This window comes from Accipiter gentilis, chromosome 23, assembly GCF_929443795.1.
Source record: "Accipiter gentilis chromosome 23, bAccGen1.1, whole genome shotgun sequence".
Taxonomy (NCBI): domain Eukaryota; kingdom Metazoa; phylum Chordata; class Aves; order Accipitriformes; family Accipitridae; genus Astur; species Astur gentilis.
This window is the reverse complement of record NC_064902.1, coordinates 7,115,469-7,135,791: the sequence shown is the minus strand read 5'-3', so window position 1 is coordinate 7,135,791 and position 20,323 is coordinate 7,115,469. Positions and strand designations below refer to the sequence as shown.

Genomic DNA, 20,323 nt, shown 5'->3' with positions numbered 1-20,323 from the left:
AAGATAGAAAGCAAGTTTTATTAAACCTTCCACAATGCTGGGATATTTAGGGGTTCAAAAATACAAAGGAACTGAAATTCTAAAACACAAAATAATTTTGGAATTAAAATTTATGAAAAAACCCCAAAGACTAATACTACAATTTGTATTCCACGGGCAGGGGTTTCTCTGTGTACGTTTCATCTGAAACATTACCTCTGTGCACCACATGTTGTTTCGAGTTGTTCATTATTTGGAAAACATCTTCCAATGTTTGCAAAACGTTGTATGAAACAGTGCTGAAAAAGCTGCTAAATTTCAGGATGGAAATGCAGTTTTTCGCAACAAGTCAGAGGTCTGTTTCGCAACAAGCCAATGTCTGTTTTGCAGGCGTTTTTAAAACAGAGCCTCAGAAAATTTGCAACAATGAACGGGACGGCAGCCAGCGTGGGCTGCCATCCCCCCTCTTGGTCCTATTGCTAATTTCATCAGCTTTGAACATTGTTACAGAATGATCTCCAAAAGAACGCTAATACAGCCAGACTGGGTTTTTTTTCTCCATAAAACAAGAAGAGAGAAATGGTAAACTAATACTGCTTTAAACTTCATACCCATTTTACAAAACATGCAGTTCAAGAGCACCGTCATTTATAACTGGATACAGAGCATAAACTTTAGAAATCTATTACTGCATGACACATTGTTGGATTGGATGATGCCACTAGTTATTTTTATTTGGAAACCAAAGTCCGTGTGCCCATATCAAACTGTGAGCTGATGTCAGTTTTATTTAGTTCATTCACATAAATCTTCAACAATATAACCACAGTATTAGAAACCATTTTAAAATAACAACAAGCAAGCACGTTCTTATCTTGAAAGCGTAATTATTTTGAGTTAAAAGATTTGTGACACTCCTATATAGTAACAGGTAAGGCTTTAACTGTGTGGTTTTCTTGATGAGAGAAAGTATCAAAAATATTTGGAAGAGCATCATTTGCATAGTTTTCTTTCCCAGAATACGCTTTTCTAGGGAGTTAGATCTATTGACCAGCAGGAAACAGGATCGCTGGTTGACTCAAGCCTGTAATCTTTCTTGAATTGCCTGAAACAATCAAAACAAGAAAAAAATTGTGATAAAATAACCACAGGGCAGGCCCAGAATCAACCTCATGTTTGCAGATGGTACCGATGGTCCGAGGGACTGTGCATGGGCCAGAGGCAGCGGTGATGAGGACGCCCAGGGACAGCGAGCAGAAGCTGCACGCTCACAGCATTGCTGCCACATCACAGACAATTACTAAAAGCAATTGAAGTGTAAAAAGTTTTTCTCGTGGTAAATCCAACTGAGGAACCCTCCTCCCTTATCCGTGTAAATGAGGCAGCAGAACCTTACTTTCTTTGGTGGTTTTTATGCAAACTCTAGCCTCAGGGTATGGTTTACCCCCGCCCCATATGAAATAGGAGCCTTGAGCCCTGTAGCATCACTTCACAAGCTACAGATTCAGGCAGTTAGGGAAAAATTCAAGCACAAGTTCCTCTTATTTACACCAAAGAGGTGTATTCTTGCAGACAAACTCCCTTAGTTTAATTTCTTTTGGTCTCAAAACATGTACATCACTCACCCTTATCCCATATCTGTTACCTGGTAACTTTGTGCTCAGATCCAGACACACTTAGGAGTCTTTCATCAGCTCTCTGATTGATGTAGGAATTATTCTCAAAATGTGCTTTTGAATAAAATTGACCTAAGCAACAGATACACAAATTATTTAAAAATAAGAAACAGCTGAGTTTGTTGTTCATTTAACCCAAATGGCAGCTATAACACTAGGAAAGCAGCCATCTGCCTCAGAAAGCAAACCAAAAAAAAAGAAAAAAGACCATGTTTGGAAGCTCCCTTAGTAAGTTAAGAAAATTCCCATGTTTCAGCTGTGACCTCCTGTTATCCCTAACACTCCTCCACAGAGAGATTCAGCCTTGCTCTGATGGGTTTTCATTTTTATTTTGGTGTGGTTTTAGAACATGCAGCCTCTCCGTTTGCAAAGTTTTTGAAAAAACTTCAACGTTAGTCCCATCAGGATTTTTGGAGTTGAGACGTTCAGGACCAGCTGGCTTTCATTTTGTAACCCTGATTGTTTATAATTTTATGTCCATTATTTATAGTCCATTATTTGACATCAAATGAATTTGCTGCGTAAATTATGTCATTCCCCAGCACTGTTGAGGTTAAGCCCAACTATTATTTTAGCCTTATTTTAACATTTTCTAAACCCCTAATAGTCTATTCAGGGTTGTACCACCGGTGGGTGAGCAGAAAAGCATTGTGCTACGTTTCCAGGCTAAGACCTCCCCTCTTTGCAGAGTAGGGTCTGTATTGCTGTGCAGTAAAAGGTGATGTTAGAGGTCTGAAAAGAATAAATGAAATGTAAAGTTTCTCTAGAACCCCCTGAATTACAGCATTCCTGCTGCCTTGCCTGCCCACTGCTTTTCATGAGAGCTTGTCAGGACCCAGGGAAGTAAAAGCTGAATAAGTGCTTATGATGCAGCTGAACCCCCCCCCCCCACTATATTCTTACTTCAGGAGCTTAGTTACAAGATCATCCTTCTTTGCTGCATACATCCATAATGCTACATACCCAGAACTCCATTGACTTTGTCGGAAAAACAGTCGGTGTTCAAGAAATACAGCCCAAGGAAATCATCTGGAAACTTTACAAAGGAAATTTTTACTGTCACCGTATCAGACAATGATGCTGTAATGCTTCTTTCCTTTTCAACTGAAACTCTCAGCCTAGGAAGTAAATTATGATGTTATTTCCAAGAAGAATATGAAGAAAAAACATGTATTTAAGTAGCTGACATTAATTACTTAAAATAGTTTAATTTTTACCTTTTATGTCTTTGCAATTTCATTTTTCATTATCTGCTGGTGGTTATTTTTAAGCTAGAAAATATTAAGCAGCACATCTTTTCTCTCTATGCTGCACAACTGATCTTTCCCACATCAGGCTACATGCAAATGCACTAACAGAAAAGAACTTTTTGCTGATGAAAACACCTTATTATCCATAATGACAAGAAATGCTTGGATGGAAAAGAAAAAGAATATTTTCCTCATCATTTTAATGAGAAAAAAGGTAGACTGGATAAAATAATTCAATCTATCTACTTTATGAACAAGTCAAATTTTTTTTTTTCTTGGCTATTTCACAAGTTTTTCCTACACCCTGCCTTTCTTCTAACCCATTAATTTTATTTTGACCCCAGGTGGGCTTGCAGAACACAAACATCCACTGTCATTTGTCTCCTTTGCAGATCAGGTTAGACAAAAACACACCCGCATGCTCTGGTGTACAAAGTCCTGCGGTTGCGAGGGCTCGGGTGCTGGTTTGAAACAGGAGGATCATTCTGCTTGGCAGATGACACATTGTAGAGGAGCATAAATCCAGCCATGGCCTTGGCTCCGTTTAGATTACAAAAATAATGGAAAGCAGTTGGTTTAGGACTTCTGTTATTGTCTAGAACTGCCTATAAGGCAGGGAGTGCTGTATGTCCTGTCTGCCCCAGACCAACAGCAGATCCTCCTGGAGGTTTATTCCAGCTATGCAAAAAAGCTGGTGGAACTAGATACAGTCAGCTCTTTCTTGTGGTAGTGAAGGATCCTGCTGTAATTAGTCTGACAAATGAAGTCTACATTTAAAGTACCCTTTCTCCAACAGTGGGCATCTAGTTACAGACAGCTATTCAAACACTTTATGGCTTCCCATAAAAAATGTCAGCTGCCCAGATGTGAGTTATTGCTAAAAGTGAGGAGAAACAAAACTTCAGCCTGCGTGGAGCCAACTGATGTATAAAAAGACAGTAAATGTCAAAGCCATCACTTCGCAGGACTCGCTCTGCGGCTGGAGGAACACGAAGTGCCTGGTGGCAGCCAGCGCGGCGGTGGCACGGGGGCTGCTCTGTCCCGCAGCGGGTCCTTTTCTTGGGAAGATAAATGGTCTGCCTCTGACGTTGAAGCAGAAAGGCAGGCTGGTGGCGCGGTTGTTTTGATTCTCTTACACAGGCATGGAGAATTAAAATCAAACCTTTTTTGTACTCAGTATTTGAAATGGGGGATTGTGAAGGTACCCTGCTTCTGCTCACGTTGAGTTACTCACTGGATAAGGACATTTGGAAGCGCTTACTTGAAGTAAACATAAAAGCACAGGCCTGGATGAAAAAAGATCTGACTCATATTTTCAAGTTTGGGAAGGGACGGGCTGACGTTCCTTACCCCTGGACAGTGGAGGTGGCTGACTCTGTCCATGGCAGCCGAGTGCTCTCGGTATCGTGGCTGAGGACAATCTCATCCGTGGACACGTGGATTCTCACGGGGGGATTCACATAGATAACTTCAAACTGCACAAAGTGATTTATTCTGTCCCCAAGTTTCCCCGTCACAGTGAGTCCTTTAATAACATTGACACAAATTTGTCAAGTGTCTGTGTTTATAAGGTACAAGTGATCTTAATAAAACTGCTTCAGCTTTGCTGCTAAAGCAACTCGAGGGTCTCAGATCTAGTTTTGGGAGGCACAGCACCCCAGATTTCAGATCCACGTGCCCCCAAGGCTGCAGGGGGGTCACCAGGGTCTGTTTACCCCGACATTGCCACCTCCTCTCACAAAGGTGGCTCTGCTCCATGATCAGAACAGCTGACAGCTGGCGCTTGGGGCCACGGCTCCTCCGAATACAGGACCACAGAAAAAGTGCAGTGCTTTAACAGCCTGCATCTTTCTGTTAGCATGCAGGGACCATAGGGTTTAAGGTCTCTGCATCCTCAGATGCCCCCAAGGGTGGGCAGGCGAAGAGCCTAAAGGCCATGGCTATGCCACCAGGAGGAAAAGGAGGTGACCCACAACCATACCTGTGAGAAGTGCCCTCAGCTGTTGCGCAGTGAAAGTTAATATTGCCCAATAGAAAGGAAAAATTAACTACAGCCTTTCCGGTCAACTGCAAGGCAGCAGATATGATATGGCCCTTCACGAAAGGAGGTTATTCCCAAAGCAGCCAACTGCTCTCATAGACCAAAGTGACTCTCCTTGTCCTTGGTATCAGGGGTAATCTGGCTCACTCACCTTGCTCCGGATCTGACAGCAGGTGGACAGAGGGCTGTGCTTTTCCATCAGTATTTAAACAGATTATTTCATTTTGTTTGGGTAATTGCAAGAGAAGCTGTGGATATTCATTGGCTGAAAAGCCAGAAGAACAATGTTAGCACGCAAAAAAAAAAATGCCCTTTGGATAGGCACAGCAAAAGTACTTAATGAATTTATACCTAAAAAATTAGTTATAGCTTTTATAGAATAGAATGATTAAAATCAACACAGTAATAATTACTGAAAAGCACACCCAGACACAGCATTTTGATACGAATGAAGACAACAGATTTTTAGAGTTCATTAAGGACAATGAGCCCTTAAAAAAGCTGAGGCTGAAGATCTGTTGTACTGCATTTCTGTTGGTGGTTATATCTGAGTCAGAGAGGCTTTCTCGTGGGATACAGTGTTATTTTTCACTTACGTGGAAAGGACCAGCCAAGGTTCACAAGAAGAGTTTTCACAGAGTTGATGCACTCAGAAAAAACATTATTGTATGAAAACCTGAACATTACAGTTATATTAATTATTAAAATGGCACTAGTATATGTATTACTTACCAAGAGGTTGTGCTGTTGTTTTGTCTCTTAGCCTGACAACTGAAATACTTAAAATTAGTAAGAAGAGTTTAATGAAACCTTTTTCTCCAAGTCAGCTAATTAACCAGGAAGAATACTGTGACAGAAACCTTTTTAGCAGACCTCTTCACTGACTTCTACCGAGAGCTTTGTTTAAAAGAAGATGTCCCAATGGGGAAAAAAAGCGTAATGTCCAGTGCCTATTTCTCATAGGATCAACCCTGCCACTGGGGCATGCTCAGCCTGAGCAGCGGGAGGGTTTAGAGCTGCGTTTTCACTGGCCGCCACGCAGCATTGAACCCAGCACACCCACCCCAGCTCCTCTCGCACGCAACTGTGAATAACTACCTGCTGACGACAGCTTCTTGTTGCTGCCAGATTGGGTCTCGGAGCGCCATCGACCTGAAATAAAAGGTGTTTCCAATGTCTTGTTGGTTTGGCGTCATGCCTTACGTCTCCCTCCCGGCCCTTTAAAACAGGGAATCCCTCCTGCTCGTTGCCCACTGACTTTTTTGGGTACAGCCACGAGTGCACGCGTGCAGATCCTATGCAGGATCCACGCAGCCGGTGCCTTTTCTCCTCGCCGCTATGGGAGCTCTCAGCGATGCCAGGCTCTGTCTCTGCAGTGCCCTGGGCTGTCCTCCTTGCAGGACAGGCATTGTCCTCGTGCAGACAGCTGTGCCCCCATTTGCTTCATACAGCAAACCCCAGGACTGGTAAATTATTTTTTTTACACCCATTTCCTTCAGCTTACTACTACATGCTTTTCCAGACCTTTCACATTTATTTTCAGGAGGTATAATAATTTTTTATTTCTGAAAAAGGACCAAGATTGTTTTCAAAAGTTTATAGGTCATTATAAAATATCTGTGGACTGAAATACATATAATAAATTGTATATATTAGATCGTATATACTAAATTGTGTATCAAGTAGGCATCCACAATCAAAATGTATTTATTAAAGTAATGTTGCTATGAACCTACATATGAAATGAACTTTATAAAATCATTCTGCATAAAAACAAGGAGGAGCACTTACCAGGAGGTGATCCACTCCTCAGTCTGTAAGCATCTGGAGAAAGAAAAGAGAGTATCTGTGTTTTATTCATTATTGTTTTACGTGCCTTACAGGAGTGTTTCAAACATTAAAACTGTAATTCTCCAGGTGCATCTCTCTTCCTTTCCCAAAGTAAACGATCATCTGCAGTAATGAAGTTCACAGAACACGAGCACTGATCCCTGGAAAATATTTCCAACCAAAGGTTGGAAATGGACAAAAACTACTAAGAATTCTGTGAGGAAGGGGTTTGCAAAAAGGGATTTGGTCATCTGCTAGACGCCTGGGGCCTCACCCGCCTTGCGCATGGGGATGGGGAGCGGGGGAGCGGTGGTGCCAGTGCAGCAGAGTCGCCCGTCCCCGGTGCGGGGGGATCTGCAAAGGGACCGGCTCCGTGTGGAGCTCCAGCACCAGCACAGGCTCACGACGTGGTCCCTCTGGAGCGCCGCAGCCCCAGACAAGAGCTGTTACTGGCGGTTAAAAATCAGATGAGCTCAACACGAGAAATTGCAACACCCCCCAAAAGAGCACATCAAAACCTCCCTTGGTCCCAGCAGCCCAGCAATCCCGCTTGCCCCTTCTCTTCCCCGGCCGCTCCACCCGTGCTGGTCCATCACGACAGAGAACAGCAGCGCTCAGCGATGCTCTGGTGGGCACCACCGCCAGATCCAGCGGGGACGTCCCTGTGCCCTCGAGCAGCCGTGCCTGCCCAACCATCACACCCATGTAGGGCTTGGCACCTGCTACGGAAACAGGTCGTGCTCCAGACGTGGCCCCAAACTCTTCTCCTCTTGGTGCCAAAGGGAGCAGGGCAGGACGGTTGCCGGACCGTGCTTCTGGTCAGGGAGTTTTCTGCTATTAAACTCCCCAGCACCACTTTGGAACAGCTTACCTTCAGAGCACGGGGCAGCATTATAATTCCCTCAATACATTCCTGTGAGAGAACTAGAGCAAACCATGGCTCTTCACCTATAAAAGCATTGCTATTATGATGTATAATCACAGTGGTGATCAGATTAATAATGCTGGAAGTTTAAAATTAATATTCAAACAAATTATTATTTCCAGAAAGAGGGAAAAAAACCACCTAAATCATCCTCAGAGGTAATTCCAAAATATCTTGAACTTAATTTTTTGACAGATGCTTTGCACGTGGTAGGAAGAAGCAGAAAACATCATTAACACCATTCACTTGAAGAACGGTTTTTCCTCATGAATAAAGACAATTTTGGCCTTTGAGACTTTCTGAATGGAAGATTTTCTCCCTTTGACCATGTTATCCCCCCAAACACTGCACAGACCTTGGCAGTCATCGCTTATGTTTTGCTTCACATATTTTTCCAAATCCCAGATACTTCGCTCTATAGAACAAACACCACGAGCTCTTTTTTTTTTTTCTCTTTTTCATTAGAGAATATTATGGAAATACGCCAGTGGAAAAGAAGAAAACAATTACCTCCTACTGGAAAACTGCTGGGCTTCTCATTATCTAACACAAGGAAAAGGGACAAATTAGTGTCATAGAGTCAACACTAAATGACTTTACCCATGTGCAAATCAGAAAACTGGGGCAAGTGGGTGTTGGGGTTCAGGCGATGAGGTTTTCTTGTGTTAAAGGGTAGGTAGATAGAGCACATGCGAGACTCCTAGCAATGGCATGCTTTCCTCCCCTGCATTCGTTTTTCCACTTTAATGTACAGAGAAAAGTGCAGAATCCCTTTGCAGTGCCAGGAATGCCAAGTAACAACTGTTAAATTACTTTTAGTTAATATTTAAACAAATTATTTTCCATTTCAATAGTAGTGCCCATTTCACCACTTCACCTTTTAAAAAACCCCTGTATGTTTTATTTTGAAAGGAAGCTATACTGGAGGTCAATAGCAAATCTTCAATAACAACAGCATATTTCAGGGGGGCTGTTCGATGCCCCATTTACCAGCTTCGGTGGGTTTGTTCACCAGCTCTGTCTGCTGCTGGCCAGCGGGTTTGGTGACCACCATGGAAGTGAGGGGTGTAACGAAGCTGTACCGCAGAGACAGCTCTAAGGCTTGCGCCTCCAGGGTTTTCTGGTCCTCTTCTTGCGCTGAAATACTAAAGTCTGTGTTAATAATGAAGAAATAACATATAGAGACTATGATTCTTTTTCATATTAGCTGTGTCTTAACAGGTATTTTTTTATTATTGAAGGTTGAGTAGTCTTATTGGGATAACTCAGCTGTTCTCGTGCTTGAAATTATGGAGATGCTTAATTATTTGCAGCACTACAGCCTATGTATGGTTCAAATACATAAAAATAGCAGATACATGATCTGTGAAATGTCTTATGGCCATGCTTATTGTTTTCTTTACTAGCTATTGCCATTCACTTACCGACAGACAATATTTCTGGATGTGTAACAACAGCTCAACACAATCTATGTAATTAAAATCTATTTCATAGTACTGTCATGAAGAATATTTTATATTATCTTTTCATATGTGTAAATAAATATATATATACATCTAATGATGCAGCACCATCATAAACTGAAAGCACCTCATGTTCCTCATACAGTAACATAGTATTCTTCCAGTATACTATATTTTTGGTACTATCTGCAGAAATATTTCTGTTTCTTTGTGTTTTCCAATCATATAATTTGTGAATAAGGAATTTGTGTTTCAAGAAGTTAGAAATTTGTAATATGAAACATTAAAAAAGCTTACGATTTTTCCAGAAGCTGTTGAATGGTTAAGTAAGCCCACAGTCTCTCTATGAAATTTCCAAAGATGTAACTTTGATTTTGAAATACTTGCTCCTTCTCTTTGACATTTGCTTCTTCTTTAAGAGTCAGGTCACTAGCATGCTGAAGTGGGAGAAAACTGACCATCAAAAGAACAGTTCCAGACTCCTTTTATAGTCACGTTATTAGACTTGAAAGAACATCTTTCAGTACCAAAATGCCCTTTTTGTCCTTTATGTTTTGCCCTTTCCCCTTGGAAGATGCAACTCCAAACTATCAAAGAAACAAGTATTTTGGATATATGTTTCTGGACTCGAAACAATGTTGAAAAAAGGAGGTAATGAAATTGTTCTATTTCAATGGTTTTGAGATTAATAATTCAGATTTCCTTCCTTATTCTAAAAATACAAACCAGTTCCCTTAAAATGCTTGAAAGGCCAAAAAAATTATGGGTTTGAAAGGATTAAAATTTCTTTTTGCTTATTTGTGGATATACTTCAAGGTTTTTCTTTTTTAGCAAATTCGGGGAGGGGGGGGGAATTGTTTGAATTCTCAAATATTTTCCTAAAATGGGAAAACAGCTGAATGCCCAAATGTAGAGAACATATATTACGCACAAAAGACTTCTTGAAAGCTCCTATTGCACCATAAAAGACAGAAAGGAGATACATTTTTCACAGTTAGTAAACTAAACACTTACTGACTGAGCTTTAATTTCTACTGGCAAAAGATCAAGCTCATTGCTAATTTTTCCAGACACTATAATTTCAGATCCTTCAAAAAACAGCTTGAAATTGTTCTTGGTTAATCCCTCAACGGCATTTTCTGGATACTGCATTTCAATTTTTCTTAATATTGGGGTAGCCACTTCTTGATAAAAGCCCTAAAGAGAAGCAGAGAAGGAGAGCACACACAAGTGACTGCAAAATTATGCAAAGCAATATGTTGAATGTCTAAAACCCCCGTACAAAGAAAGGAGCAAAGCTTTTTCTTCAGCAGGGTAAGACTGCTGCAAACCCAGGGGAAAAAAAAAAGTTTCTTCCCAAGGTTCAGCCCACCTTCTCCAGCCAGGCTGGCAATGCCATGTAAACTGTATTTCCCATGGTATTTCAAGTACCCAAGCAGCATCCCCATTATCACCATCTCACCCAGGTGTTTTGCTTTAGCCACTTTTCACATCTGATTTTTTAAACTTGACTAATCCTGAGGATTAATCTTTCTCTTTCTGGACTGGGGCTGACATTAAGCAAATCTAATCTCTGCACATCCAGCCAAAACAGATAGAAGTGGCTTCCCCAAAAAAGAGAATGTCCCCAGAGTAATAACCTCTCTCCAGGTGGACAGGAAAGACCAGGCTGGTGGTATTTCAGAGACAGTTTGCCTGTAGGTGCCTCAGAATACCTTATTTTTAGGGAAACCATAGCAAACAGCTTCCAATGGTGGTACTTCAAGCAGTTTGAAATCGAACCCAAGAACAGAAGTTTTTCCACCATCACCTCCCCTGGACTTTTTGCAGAGGAACAGAAACGTGTGAGTTTCCAGGTTTGTCCAAATGCAGCTGATTTGAAGAGGACTTTGAGTCGTGGTTAGAGTACAAACCCACAGACACCCCAGAATCGCCTGCCTTCCTCCCCAAATTTAACAGATAAACTCAAAATCAACTCTTTATCTCAGAAAATCTGTGGTTTTGCTGCTAGGACTAGACATAAGATGTAGCTGATGGATGGCTTTTCTGGCATATTCCTCAGTCCTGACCTGGAGCTGCAAGGCTGCATCAGCGTTTTCATATATACGACGTGCTATTCCCCCGTTGCTTAGGGCCATTTTCTCCAGGAACTTATAACTGACATCAAACCCAAAGCCAAGGCAGAAAAGAGCATATTTCCCATTGACTGCTTTCTGAATGTTTTCTTGAATTACTTCCACATTACTCTCACCTGTAATTGAAACAAGAACATACCCTTGACTGTTTTGTTTTTTAAAGTACAAAAAGACAGCAGCAGGTTTAACAGAAATTTCAGCCTAAAGTATTTTAAAAATAATTCAGAATAAAATATTAAAAATATATGGGACAAAATTCCATTAATTGAATTGGAGATGAAAGCACCACTCTGCCTATGGAATGCCAGAACCTGATTGTCCCACTTAAGGACTTTTACTAACTTCTACTCATGTCGTTATGGCTAAGTGCAAAATATTTTACAGGATCATGGGGGGCAGAGGAGTTTTTAGGACAAAAAGGTCACACACTACAAGTTAACAGCGCCAGGGATGGAAACACTCGATCAAGCTTTGGGAAGACAAGTACCATCCATAAAAATTATGTGTGCGAATTCAGAGCAGAATGGGTTGGTTAATGGTGTAATTGAGACAAACTGCAAATTAACTCAGCCATGCTTCTCTCCCAGCCCTTTTGCTTGACTAAGGGAAAAGATTTTCATACCATCATCTTAGCCCATTTGAAGAGCTGCTGATGGTCCTGCATGGAGAGCTTCTCTATCAGCATTTCCAGGCAGGAACTGTCACTGCCTGTAGCAATATCCTGGGAGCAGCTCAGATTTTTCCCTTTCAGCCTGCTTTGCCAAGGAAGGCAGTGTATGCAGTTACGCTGCATGTATTTGCCTGGCACTCCACCCTGGCCTGTTTTCTAGCCAACTTGTGGATGCGCAATGTGCTCGGGGATATTTGAGACTCACTGTGGCTGTGTGCTGAGCAGGCAGCACCGTGAGCTGAATTTATTAAAAAACCCAAACAAATAAACCAACCCCAAAGCGGCATGGATCACAGGATCTGAAAGGCAGACTGATCTCATTAGAGGGCTTACAGCTGAATTAATATTGCTGGCCTTGGAGAGATGCTGGTGCCACACAAAACTTAGACAAACTCCTGTTCAGAACAAGTGATGTTTGTGCCATTGCAATGAGAGTTACTGTTTATTTAACCTAATATTTCTATCTTGACTCTCTGGTTTGTGCTATCGCAGCTGACCACTAGTTAAGAGCTAGACATGGAAAAGAATATAAAACAAGAGGCACCTTGAAATTATCTCATGTATGGGGCAAGGTGGGTGATGAAACGAAGCAATACCTCTCAAACGGGACCGTAAGTAATATATGCAAAATGTCCGTGTTTCAGCTCTAAGTGTTTTACGTTTATGTTTCAGCTGTGCCTGGAGTATCTCCAACAATCCCCTCGAGTTTATAAACTGGGAAGCCAATGGTATTTAGCAAAACATTTCCCAGCTGAAGAATGTGTAGTCATGGGCAGGCAGGCTCTGCCATCACTTCTTACAGCCCTTGCCAGACGGAGCCCTTTCATCATCATCCTCTCTTCCGACACAGATGCAGTGATAGCCCAGCCTGCTTATACCAAAGCTCTTCTGAAACACAGACTATGTCTATCAACATCTAGGATGCAAGTGTAAATGATAAAAAAAAATGAAGGAGAGAGACAACCGAGTCTAGTATTTACTCACCAGAAGTGGGCTGGCCGTCTGTCAGCAAAATAATCATGGAGACGCTGCTTTTTGGCAGCCTCTTAGCTTTATCCAGCACGCTCACGGCAGTCAGCAGGGCGTGATTGATATCTGTGCCTATAATGAGAAAGCAGACATCACTCACCTAAAAAGGATAATAATCTGAAGAAATTGGTGCACTTCATCTGCAGAGGCCCTGCAGAGTTGTTTAAAGTTTTCTGCAGGAAGTAATCTTTCAGAGAGATGAGGATTTAGGGGTTTAGCCTACTGGGCTTAATTACGGTGTATTATGCTGCAGTGGCAACGCTAGAGTATTCTTTTGGGAGCATTTTCCACACATGTGTCATGGCTAATACAAACACGTTTAGAGCCATTAAAAAGTGCTTAAATAAACACACTGTCATCTGTTAACCTAGCCTTATTTGAGAAGTCAAAGAAAAGAGCTGGGCACAGGTGGGCTTTATTGGTGTTAGCACCTGGGATGATAAAACCTACATTAATACTAACACCAGAACATTGACAGGTGATACAGCCTTTTAGATATACTTAAAACTAAATAATAAAACAAAGCAGACTGAGTGATGCAGCAATTCAAATGCTTCATGCCTATCTTGACCATTTTGTTTCTGTAGTGCAGCCAACACGGGAGCATAACTTTGGGTGCATTTTATTTTACAAGGGGGCCCTTGATGCTAAATAAAACTCAGAAAATTACTGGCAAATGTTGAGTGAATTGCCATTTTTCTGTAGAAAAAATGTACTATCGTGAAATCTTCCAGCCATCTCTGTTATAAAAATCTGAAACAAAACTTTGTGGCTTGTATAGTTCGTAGATGTGATGTAACCATCTCTCTATATAGCCATATCAAAATGTAGTCACCAATCCATCCACTCCCATAACCAGCCTTTCTATCCCACTCATCACTCGTAAGTATTAAAAACCTACTTGCTTTGTGAGCACTGATGGAGTTCTGTGGCAGTATGAGACTAACAAAACCAAATTTTTTCTGATCAATATATTATATTGGGTGCGTGTTTGTGGTTATAAGCATCTAGGTGATGCCTTGTACCTCCACTAGCAGAAAGAGTTTGCACGAATCCTGCAGCATTCGCCATGTTCTCTGCAGTGGCTTGCAACAAAGAACTCCTCCACTCCGCCACTTTGCTGTTAAAGGTGATAAAGCTGAAATGATCTTCTGGGCGGAGGTCTTGCAAAATCTTCAACAGGGCAGCCCTCGTCTGTTCCAAGGAGAAAACAATGACTTTGAATATTTCTATTTCTCTGCCAGGTCTGGGATAGGAATGGCAGTGTAATAAGGGGGTTTCTCTACAGCACTATTCAAGACGCAGCCCAATGCCCTTATTTAGCCCTAATGGTACTTTTCAGGTTGAGACCATCAGAAATGGCCAATTCACTTAACTTACAGACACAAAAAAACACCTATGAGGACTGTAGCGGGCTTGTCTGCTCTCCAGCAAAGCTACATACACAGTCATCAATAAAGGTAAAAGAGACAAATTAATTCTTTAAACTTCATTAAAGAAAAAAATTAAAAGCGAAATATTCTGCAAAGATAGACAGAAAAAGTGCCCTCTGCCTTAATGTTTGATACCCGTGAGAACAGCCATGTCAGAAAAGTGTTGCTCTTTGATAGCTTAAATCTGTGCGTACGTATTTTCAAGCACTTCTATATGTCTGAAAATTTTTCTGTGTACAAAACCAACATGTGTTTCAAAAGTGGAATTTACAGTCACTTCCTCAAAAGGCTGAGGTGTGTGACTGATGCAAGCAGAGGTCAGTACTCTGAGGTAAGTTACCTGTTCAATTTTTCTGCCTGCCATGGAGCCACTTCGATCTATAAGGAAAATGACATTTTTGGGAAACACTGGCATTTCGTGGGGTGCAAAATAATGCACAAAATACCCATTGACGATCTGAAATACAGAATGTGAAATCATGTATAAAATTACATCTAAATAAATAAATAAATAAATATTGCATCTTAACATTCTGGCATAGCAAGAAGGGAGGTACATGCTCAGCGTTCTGTTCTTCTAGATAAGCTCGAATCAAAGAACTATTAAATATTTCCTAGCTGGAAGTAAGACTATCTGGAGAGAGCAAATTACAAAAGAACAGCATATATATAAAATACCCATATATAATATATATTATACACCTCAGTGCCATATGGATGATATATCTGTATTATCACTGTATATTACATTACCCCTTTATCACCACCTATGAGCACGTCTCTGCTCATTGACTGTGCCTGCCATCTTATAGCACATCCATGCATACTTCATTGGTGAAATGGTATGGAAAATAATGTACTTCATTCCCTAGGATATGCACTGGTCCATAAAAATTTTTAAGTTCCTGCTCTCTTTAATTTATGCCTCAGTTGTCACAAAAAATAAAAGAAAACCAAGCAGTCATTTTAATAGTTATATAAATCATTTTCCTCTAAATTTCATTTACAAGAAGCCACAAATACACCTCAGATCAGCCAAAATAATAATAATAAAAAGAAAATAGAGAGACATCTTTAAAGTGGTAATATAGATTTGGTATCGAAACAAAATTTGAAAGATTGATTTTTTTTCATGGACGATCCATTCTTGCAATGTGTCCAGTGTCTCTGGGGACCTACTGAACATTGCCATCAGTTCCTGAATTAATGAAAACGTCACTCTTGGTGTTTCAAAGTAAATGTTGCCGTTTTGCTGATGGCACTTCACATTCAGATGTATCTATGATCTGAAAGCATTTTTATTTCTATTTCTTTTTTACCTGTATATCACCTGCAGTGGCACCTCTCTTAACATCATAACGCACAACAAAATCACCATTGAGGAGGGTTTCATCGAGTTCAGGATTTATCTTCTGTTGATCTACAGTTGGCTTAAATAAAATATGAGCCTGCAAAGCAATCAGAAGAGAAGATTTAAAGCAACATAACTTAAAGCTGCCACCGGCAGTAACATCTGGCAGCTGCTGCTTTACCTTGGTTTCGTTCTGCACTTTCGTGAGCGCCTCAGTTAACTCGTTTGTCATGAACGTGCTGTCTGTCTCCAAGAAGCGTATGCCTTGGGGCTCGAAGATGTGCACGTCAATCTGAGCAGAGAAGAAGTCAGCATCGGCGTGTCAGAGAGAACACAGCCGTGCCCCAAAACCACCGCGCTGCTCCCGCCAGCCCTCGCCGGGACAGCTTACCTGGAAGTGCTTAACAAGCTGCTTTGGCCGGACCTTGATCAGCAGCTCGAACTTCCCCAGCTGCCGCTTCAACAGCTCCTCGTACGTCAGCTCAAAAGTGACTTTGCTGGCGGCCGCAATGCTGACAGACACGTGAAACTGCTCCAGTTTTCTGCCTGTGATTCTGCGGGGGGAGAACAGAGATTTACCTCCTGGGGAGAAGGTTTGCTTGTGGTGGCCAAAGTGTATGAAGCGTGCTAAATAATAGCCAAGGGGCTGCATGGAATGAATAAAAAAAGAGTAGCAGTAAATCTTACTCATCGTAGAGAAGATTTTTTACATTGTGGGCAGTATTATATACATCACATATGTTACATTAGCGTGCCTCGGGCGCTGCATATGCAAGCTGAGAAATGGAGCAGAAACCTCTGCGTGCCTCAGACTGGGACCAGCCAGAACTGGGACTGAGTACATGGGAAGCACAGACTAAATATACCCCGAAAGCGTGACATCTGCTCAAGTGCCATGGTCCTCTGCACTTGCGGGGAAGCAAACTCAACGTCTGAGCATCATCCCAGCCCGGCAAGCTGCTCCAGCGTGATGGCAAATCCCAGGGCAACACTAAGCGGTGATGCCTCCCACAAGCCCATTGCAGGACCAGATATAAATCATATATATTTATATATGTGAATATATATATATACACATACACCCCCATCCCTCCCAACAAGAATCCAAGGCTGCTTTTCACATTTATCCCCACTGAGAGGTGGCTGGCTCCAGGGTTTAACCCACCCCCAGCCAAACCAGAAGCCGAGGAAGAGCATTGGAGCAGCCTTACTCAGGATGGCAACATACTTGACGAGGCCGGCGCTCTGCCCGCGCAAGACCGCAGTGTCATATTCCTTTTGAGCGGAAGCTTTCTCCTTTATTATTCCTGGGTATACTTTACCATCGATGGACCTGTTATGGTTTCCATAAAAATTAGTTAATATTAGAAGGAAAGCGCTGGGGAAAGAAACAAGAGGAAGGCTGCACTTTGTGGCCCTTGGGACGTGAGCAGGGGATGCTGTTTGGCTCCCACATCCCTCCCCGCCCAGGAGGATGCCAGGAGCCACCACCACACCACAGCCCTCCTCCTTGCGGGGTCTCGGGGAAGCTGGAGCAGGAGAACCCCCACCACCGAGCCTGTTTGTCACCTACCCTTTGCAGCAGGCAGCCTTGCCTTGGCCACCTTTTTTCTATTTGGCTGCCTACTGCTTCAGCCCACTGAGCATTTTGTGCAGGACCCTCCAGAGCTCAGCATTTTGTGCTTTTTGCTCAGCACCTCCCGAGAAGAAAGAGGAACCCTGCCCCCCCTAGCCCCCAGAGCCGCCTCCTTCACACCACAGGTAAGGACTGGTCCTACATGGAGAAGTTGGTGATGAAGGCCGTCTTGGGTAACTCCACTTCAAAGGTCGCCTCTCTGGACTCATTAGCTCGGTTGACAATTTTGCTGGTGACGACGGTGTGAGCGAATCGCGATGTGACCTTGCAGTCCACATGGAGGCTGTAGATTTCAATAGCATGCTGGAAGAAAATAAACAGGCTAAACCAGAAACACTCACGTTTTGCTCCTAAGCAGTCCTTACGTGGGTGACGTCATCGGAAAAGTTTGATGAAGAAATGAACTATTAGAAGGTCTGGCTGGAACTGTGGACAGGGAATTGTTCACCACCAGACTGACCATCTGCTTATTCACATCTCTGCAGCTACAATCACAGCCCCAAGAAAAATCTGCAGCTATATCTGCATGTTGTCATTGCACTGAAGACTTCTGTCAAGCCTTCTTCTGTGGTCTTCTCTCCTCGGGGTACTCTGAAGCAGCCGCTCCATCACCCCGATACATCACCTAAGATTAACCTCAGAAAAATCAGATGCCTCTTTAAAGTGCTCCATCCATGGAAAGAGACCTGCTGGCTTTTTGCATGACTATTTATTTGCTCTCCCAGCTGTTGACTTTGCTGCATGTTTTTTTCAGCTCGGTGCCTCGTGTCACATACGACGTTTAGCAGGTTTGAAACCCCGCATGGGCCTCCAACCCCTCGCTGGTTGCACAAGCAGAAATGCCCTTTGAGCACTTGTGTTTCTCCTGGTCTGGTGCTTCCAGGGCCCCCAACACTCGAGGGAGGAGGGCACCGTCCTGGAGCTGCCCGGGAACACCCCACAGGGCGGCTGGACTGGGAACTGCCTGGAGAACCTGCCTCTGCAAACACCCTCCTTTTGCATTTGGGAATGTCTGTTTTAAAGGCTCTACCTGTATTTCAGCAGTGACAATAAGGAGGGTTGATCTGGATATCAGCAGCCTCACAATAGTCCAATAGTTTATTAAAATAAAAAACCTCAGCATCACAGCAGATCATTGCATTTCTATTTTTACTTTTCCAGCCTCGCAAATCTTTTGAATGGTTAATTGATCTTTTGATAATTTGTCTCCTGTACTTTGCTCACCAATTAATAGCATCCACTGGCCTCTTTTTAGTTAGGGCACTGGCCAAAATTCAAAAGCTTAATCAAGCTAAACATGGCCGTTCAGTACAAAGCTGTGACCACAGCTTTGTGCTCAGGCATCAGGGCAGGAGGCACCACCGCCAGTGCCGTGTGAGTAATGGATGGCCGTTTCTTTTTTCATGATATATTGCCAGAATGTGCTCCATCTCCTGATGCCTACTGACAATCCAGAACAATGGGATAAACCCCCCAAAATATTCATCAAGAGAACAATTTCCTGATCCTGGCTGTTTAGGTGCCTCTCCCTGCTGCCCACCCCCAGCTAGAGCCCTCCCTGCCCAGGCTGGGGCTGTCTCTCCCAGGACTATCTCTTCCCAAAGGCTTTCCGAATATCCCCAAGCACCTCTGCTCACGTTTGCTGCCCTGCCATGCTCAAACCTGCCCGTGGCACGTTCAGAAGGGAGGTTTGCCATGACTGAGGAGCCCTGAGCCTCCAGTCGTGGCTCATTGGGGCAGCGCAGGCACGTGGTGGCCGTTGCCGCCCGTGGAGCATCCTTCTGGCACAGGGGGAGCTCGCCCCGTGCAAAACTTACCCTGTGCAAAATCCGCCCCGCCGCCACGTGCCGAAGGGATGCTGCGGGGACGAGGGGACAGGGACCCGCATCCCCTGCGCTTGCCCAGTCCCAGCAGCATTTTAGGCTGTCACCGGCACAAGCAAGCCCGCGGCGGGTTGCAGCACGGTGAGGGGGATCGCTGCGCACTTATTGAAGGAGGCAGGAGAAGGAGCAGCCCCCGGTGCGTGCCCAAAAGCAGCGGGGAGCGACCTGTGGCAGCTCCCCAAGGCACTGCAGGCCCATACACCACATCCACAGCTTCTTGCAGAGCCCTCGCCTGCCCCTGCAGCAGCCACCAGAAACCTGCCTCCCAGAAACCTGCCTGCATTTCGGTTGCATTTCGCTTTTCTGAATAGGCGCAACGGAAATAAAAAATTTCAAATGCAAGGTTTCCTCTATTTCTCTAATACTGATATTTTTAAAATAAGACCAGTCTCGCTTACCCTGAGATGTTACAAAACACACTTTACTCCTCCAGACGGTACAAACAACTGTCTACTCCCCTCTTTTCCATTCCATATAAATTATTAAATGCCTCTCAGAAATCACCTGGCACTGCAACGGCCCTCATTTGGTGCTCTTCTAATGGCACTGATACAGTGCCATTAGATCCAAACCTCGTCTGATGGCCGAGGGACACCCACTGATCCCTCAAATTTGATATTTTACATCCCTGGGGAAGAGTGTCATCAGACACATCTGCAAATACTCTCTTGCCACATTTACACTATAACAGCCCAAGGAACCAAAAAGGCCTGAAAAGGACCCAAAGCTCTGAAATCACGACAGAGTACACCCGAGGCTCCACGGGTGGGGGTTACTAGAGGAGTTGTTACCTGTGTTACCTGGCCGGCTATCGCAATACCACTGGATCACCAATTGAGCAAACAAGGTATTGTTAAAAAAACAAAAGAGCAAATACCTTTTGAGCAATAGTTTCTGCTAATACTACGAATGAGGAAAAGACCACCAAAGCGAGCAACGTTCTCTCCTCCATTTTGGAAAGACAAGATTTTCAAATGAAAACTCAGTTTATCTTAATCAGTTAATGAGTAACTTGTACCTGG

At 43.1% G+C, this 20,323-nt stretch overlaps 1 protein-coding gene across 1 annotated transcript; it reads right to left on the bottom strand.

Annotated features, from left to right (window-relative positions):
* Window positions 1-747: 747 nt before the first annotated feature.
* Window positions 748-20,275, bottom strand: ITIH4 (inter-alpha-trypsin inhibitor heavy chain 4). The gene is made up of 22 exons (XM_049826391.1): window positions 20,179-20,275; window positions 17,561-17,721; window positions 17,011-17,115; window positions 16,174-16,336; window positions 15,964-16,074; window positions 15,751-15,879; window positions 14,772-14,888; window positions 14,024-14,192; window positions 12,954-13,070; window positions 11,234-11,415; window positions 10,179-10,361; window positions 9,462-9,601; window positions 8,692-8,846; window positions 8,212-8,244; window positions 6,738-6,770; window positions 6,045-6,098; window positions 5,679-5,717; window positions 5,098-5,211; window positions 4,256-4,430; window positions 2,619-2,773; window positions 1,625-1,727; window positions 748-1,084 (listed from the first exon to the last, which is right to left on the bottom strand). The coding sequence occupies exons 1-22, from the start codon at window positions 20,251-20,253 to the stop codon at window positions 1,009-1,011; spliced, it is 2,589 nt and encodes an 862-aa protein (XP_049682348.1). The 5' UTR covers window positions 20,254-20,275; the 3' UTR covers window positions 748-1,008.
* Between the last annotated feature and the right edge of the window lie 48 nt (window positions 20,276-20,323).

Coding starts and splice junctions, on each gene's coding strand:
- ITIH4 (XM_049826391.1), bottom strand. CDS start 20,253: ATGGAGGAGAGAACGTTGCTCGCTTTGGTGGTCTTTTCCTCATTCGTA. Junction 2,774..4,255: donor GCCACCTCCACTGTCCAGGG/GTAAGGAACGTC, acceptor TTTACTTCCTAG/GCTGAGAGTTTCAGTTGAAA. Junction 1,728..2,618: donor CAAAGTCAATGGAGTTCTGG/GTATGTAGCATT, acceptor TCTGTTGCTTAG/GTCAATTTTATTCAAAAGCA.